This window comes from the organism of the source record quoted next (assembly GCF_019968955.1).
Source record: "MAG: Porospora cf. gigantea A chromosome Unknown PgA_NODE_1907_length_4540_cov_358.147, whole genome shotgun sequence".
Lineage (NCBI taxonomy): Eukaryota > Apicomplexa > Conoidasida > Eugregarinorida > Porosporidae > Porospora > Porospora cf. gigantea A.
This window is the reverse complement of record NW_027151473.1, coordinates 1-4,540: the sequence shown is the minus strand read 5'-3', so window position 1 is coordinate 4,540 and position 4,540 is coordinate 1. Positions and strand designations below refer to the sequence as shown.

The window sequence follows — 4,540 nt, the reverse complement described above, 5'->3', positions numbered from 1 at the left end:
CTGGTCGACTCTTTTTTTCTTGGTCAGCTGATGTTCTACAATCAGCTGGTGTGTGCATCGAGGCTTTTGGTCATTGGTTTAAAGATGCGAAGCAATTATGTAATATTTGCAGAAGTAGCTACTTCCAACGTAATCTGCTCCAAAAAAAAGCCAGATCTGTTAATCAGAACCAAGCAAAACATCAAGGCCGGTGGCCTTCACAACGAGTGCCACCACAGCGGGGTTTAGACTGTTGCCCAACAATTTCCACTTCTGTTTTCTGGTCAGACATGATGGAAACTCCAGGCCAACACAACGGCAGTCCTTATCGTCATCAGTCAAGGCGGTCAGGTCGACTAGGGGTGCTGGAAGGCACCGATGCCCGGGTACAAGTGATGTGAGTGGGTTGGTGCTGCCTTGCTGTTTAAAGCCCATCACCCTCGCGACTTCATCGGGGTGGAAGTACCTCAGCCTGTCAACATACGGCAGCATGCAGCCTTCATCCTGTTTGTCCACGATAGGGAAGCCCTCCTCAGTGGTCGATTCGAAGTCGGTCCAAGTGCACAGGACGCTCCCCGTGCCATCGACGTAGCGCCCGTATGCCTTTGTGAAGCATAGTGAGTGCGGCTTGAAGGGCGACTGCAGACCTACAGGCATATCCCTGCCGTAAAACCGGCCTCGGTAAACCTCTGTCTCCTTCGGCACCACGATGTCGAAGCAGAACGCCGCTCGTTTGCGGAGAGTCGTCTCAGGAATCGTCAAATCATCTGGTGCGTCTGTGAGGAGGAAGTCGGTAATCGGTACATAAGCGTACTCTTCTGACCCCGGAAGCTGGTTCTGAATCTCGTCTTGGGGGATGCACCTCGGAAACGGTGATCTTCTCGCCACCAAGTAGAAGCGTAGGCGTTCGTTCGGGAAGCCTAGCACGCGAGGAGTTAGCAAAAACCCGTGTACTGTGAAACCACGCGACAGCAACGCTGCCTTCAGCTCGTGGTAAACACAGGACTGCTCGAAACCTTTGACGTTTTCAAGGACAATTGCTGCCGGGAGGTCTGCCTCGGCCAGCCCTTGGAGGACGTCGGAGTATATATGGTGTAGGGCATTGGACCGGTTGTCAAGAGAACCTTTCTGCTTCCCTTGACGCGAGAACGGTTGACACGGAGGGCTCATAGTCCATAGGGTGTACCCAGCGAAGAACTCCACCGGCAGCCTTCCGATGTCCATCGCTGGCATGTCAAGGCGCCTGCGCTTGGGACTGGGTGAGGACCCTGGGAAGCAGTGCCGGTATACCTCATTGGCGCTGTGATTGATGTCCACAGGTGTGAAGTCAGCCGTTACGCCCGCCATGCATAGAGCGTGTCGCATCCCCCCTATACCGGAAAACAGCTCCAGAACCTTGGGCATCGAGAGGTGTGAACATTTCGTCAATTTCCATGGCGAACCGCACTGATACGTACGCGAAGGACATCCATGGACGGAATCCGCAGTTTCTGATAGGACGTATCGTTAGGAATTCGGTCTACAACGCGAACTACTGGAAAGAGCAGTGCTTCGGCCTTAATGCCGAGACCCTGGTCGATAAGGGAGCCGAGCTGCAGTATGTTGGCGGCACCTACGGGGGCGGGCTGAAGGCGTCTCCATTTCTCTGCCTACTGCTTAAGATGTTGCAGGTGCAACCCGATAGTGACGTAGTAGAAGAGTACCTGTTGTGGGAGGATTTCAAATACCTCAGAGCATTAACTGCGATGTATATTCGACTGACCTGTAAAGCTGTCGAGGTGTACCAGCTGCTAGAGCCCCTCCTGGCGGACTACCGCCAGCTTAGGGTACGGGCCGCTGACGGGTCCTTCCACATCACAACCATGGATCAGCTCATCGACGACCTTCTACGATTGAGGGACGTGTGTCATGTAGCGTTACCACACCTGCCTACCCGCCTGGTGCTTGAAGCGGAGGAGGTCCTGGACGGACCCCGGGCATCTGCGGTGCTGAGTGAGCTGTGAAGTCATCACCCATGGCGGAGAAACCCAGGATTGCACATGTGTGCAATGGGTCCTGTGGCTCAACGACTTGGGGAGCTGATGCGTCAGCACAAGCTGCATGTCGAAATCATCGAACGACTGGTGACCCGCAACGCCCGTCTCCTTGCCCGGCTGGAACCGAGTCGAAATCCCGTCGGAAAGGAGCTCGGCGCAGTCTACTCTGGCTCGTTGGAGTCGCTCTACGCGCCCTATCCGGTATCCACTCGTGTTCGGGCGGAGGTGGAAGGACGACCGCTATGCGCGTGCTCTGAGATCCTGGACGAGCTGTATTTGTTGTTACGAGATCGCTTTGAGTGGCATGAACGACTAGTGTGGTCCGGACAAGTTAACGCAAGAGACGCTCATATCGAGGAGCTGCAGGTGCGGCTGTTGGCAACGGCCTCCGCCACGCAATTGGATCCCCGCAGCTCCAGACTTGCGGAGGCGTTGGAGCACCTGTCTATCCTAGAGAGAAGCCTAGCGTTTGAGAAAATTATGAACCAGCAATGGCAGAGCGACTTCCGAGAAGTTCACAGGCAGGTGGGCCGAGTTCTGGAAGCGCTGAAGAACACGCCAAGCCAACTAGAACACTCGGACGTCATTACCCTCCAGGAGGGTGTCTGAAGTTCGATGCACGTAACCTTGTGGGGACTTGAGTTGCCCATCCTCCTCTGGATCATCTTGTAGTTGGATGCTATCTTTTGCAGCTCGTTGGGCACCTTGGATGTAATCTTTTGAAGATTGTCGTGCCTTTTGAACCTGGTATTTTGAAGCTTGATCCCTGATATGGGTGTGATTTTCAGTGCTGTTGCTCCGGATCACCTCCTTCAATATGTGCATAGTTTCTTTCTCAATCGGACTCCAGGTCTTATTATAAAGCCACTGAATGACTTTGGATGACCACAGAATCCACCGGCACCAGGGAATGAAGGCCGCAATCCTTTCCAATATATTGAGAAGGGAGCTTTTCATCACGTTCGACCCGAAGCTCAATGCGTCGTTTGCTTTGAACGCTTCGGCCACCAGCATGGTGGCTACTTTCAGTTTGAGCAACGGCAGCATAAAAACAGCGTTATCCGATCTGTGAACTGTCTTGGGTGTATCCTAAGTACCAACGAAGGGTACATGTCGCAATGCAACCATCAACACAGGGTCGTAATAAACACCAACTACGTTACGTGATCTGGCTCCGGACAAAAGACCTCCTCACTAGGTCGACCGCTCGTCAGAACTTTGTTTTGCTCTGCGAGGACCCGTCGCAGGCGCTGGTTGCATCGCTCCAAACGCGCAATCTTCCTGTATGCATCAAAAAGCTCCTGTTGCGTTGAAATACTCGATGACTCGGCCTCTGCTGCCGACTCGCACCGGTCCAGGCTAACTTCACTCGGAGTTCGTAGGTCATTAAGGCCTGCCGGCTGACTCACAAACACATCCGCCTGTTTGTAGAGCCAGGGATTCAACTTTCGAGGCGTCTTGGGCGGACTCCGGTTCTCTTTCATCCTGATGGATCGGTCACTGCACGTTGGCAGTTTGGGCGGACTGAGAAGATTTCCTCGAGTTCTGAACGGCGAATCGCCATAGATTTCAGATGGTTTTCTAAGCGAACTCATTAAAAATGACGATAGCGAATTTATGTGCATGCGGCTCCTAGCACTCTTGGTGACTGCTCACGCCGCCTTAGCACCGCTCCACAGCGAGTTTTCATTGCGGAGTCTGATCCGCCAGCCTCCAGTGTCGCATTCGCAGGTTCTAAGGGAAGTTACACTCGTTTGCATGCCGCCGACCCGGTCACAAGTGGAGCACTTCGCAACGAGAGTAATTCCGCTGACTGTGTCGAGAAACGAAGTTCTACAAAACTGTGGCAGGCCCTTCCAATCACTCCCTCTGTCCACTGAGGCGTCACCGGTAAGAATACCAGAGGTACGGCTGGCAAGCTTGGCAGCCTTCCAACGGCTGGACGCCGAGGTTGCCGACTTAACCACCGTCCTACTCCACCACTCGCGGACACATTTAGGTCAGCAGGCGCTTCTGAGCCTTTTTAGCAACTGCTGGCGTGAACTGGTAACTCTGATACTGCAAAAGGAGTGGGCCTCGCCAGATCAGATTGGTCAACGGTTGCAGCTGGCTGCAGGGGTGGCAGTAGAGACGTTCTACTCTTTGACAACCACCATGGACGAGAGTTTAATGGTGCAGCAGCTTGTAGCTTCTCTGATGGGTCGGGTAGCCCAACTCTACGGAGTGCGCGTGCTGGAGTTCGAGAATCTCTCAGAAGGCGACTCGCTGGCGTCCGGGTCTCAAGAGGACATCGACTCTTTCTTGGGGGAGGGTGAGGACATGTGGAGGTTTGACGTTCTTCAGCCGGAAGAACAGGATGCAGCCTCTTTCCGCCGACGTGCTCGCCAAGTCACACCGCCAGTGGACCTCAACAAGCTCGACGACCTGAAACGCCTCGATACGCTTGTCACTGGTCGGCAGAGCGAAGATCCCTTTATCGCTGTGATCCTGAGACACGCGGATGAGCAGCAGCCCGAGACCAACCA

The 4,540-nt window shown here is 54.1% G+C and overlaps 4 protein-coding genes across 8 annotated transcripts; 2 read left to right on the top strand and 2 right to left on the bottom strand.

Annotated features, from left to right (window-relative positions):
- Positions 1 to 159: 159 nt before the first annotated feature.
- On the bottom strand, positions 160 to 1,383 carry KVP18_003812 (uncharacterized protein; the record flags this gene model as incomplete). 2 transcript variants are annotated; one of them, XM_067955853.1, is made up of 1 exon in its annotated part: positions 160 to 1,383. In XM_067955853.1, one exon carries the CDS (start codon positions 1,381 to 1,383, stop codon positions 160 to 162), a length of 1,224 nt encoding a protein of 407 aa, XP_067811817.1. The 2 variants fall into 2 exon arrangements, with proteins under 2 accessions (XP_067811817.1, XP_067811816.1); XM_067955852.1 differs by having other exon boundaries at positions 160 to 1,344.
- Positions 1,384 to 1,412: 29 nt separating this feature from the next.
- KVP18_003811 (uncharacterized protein) lies at positions 1,413 to 2,624 on the top strand (the record flags this gene model as incomplete). Of its 3 annotated transcripts, XM_067955851.1 has the most annotated exons (2): positions 1,413 to 1,971; positions 2,011 to 2,624. In XM_067955851.1, the coding sequence occupies 2 exons, from the start codon at positions 1,413 to 1,415 to the stop codon at positions 2,622 to 2,624; spliced, it is 1,173 nt and encodes a 390-aa protein (XP_067811815.1). The 3 variants fall into 3 exon arrangements, with proteins under 3 accessions (XP_067811815.1, XP_067811814.1, XP_067811813.1); XM_067955850.1 differs by lacking the exon at positions 2,011 to 2,624 and having other exon boundaries at positions 1,413 to 1,982; XM_067955849.1 differs by lacking the exon at positions 1,413 to 1,971 and having other exon boundaries at positions 2,028 to 2,624.
- A 545-nt stretch (positions 2,625 to 3,169) lies between these two features.
- KVP18_003813 (uncharacterized protein) lies at positions 3,170 to 3,499 on the bottom strand (the record flags this gene model as incomplete). The annotated part of the gene is made up of 1 exon (XM_067955854.1): positions 3,170 to 3,499. The coding sequence occupies one exon, from the start codon at positions 3,497 to 3,499 to the stop codon at positions 3,170 to 3,172; it is 330 nt and encodes a 109-aa protein (XP_067811818.1).
- A 133-nt stretch (positions 3,500 to 3,632) lies between these two features.
- Positions 3,633 to 4,540, top strand: KVP18_003814 (uncharacterized protein; the record flags this gene model as incomplete). Of its 2 annotated transcripts, XM_067955855.1 has the most annotated exon segments (2): positions 3,639 to 4,467; positions 4,476 to 4,519. In XM_067955855.1, coding segments are annotated over 2 exon segments (873 nt in total).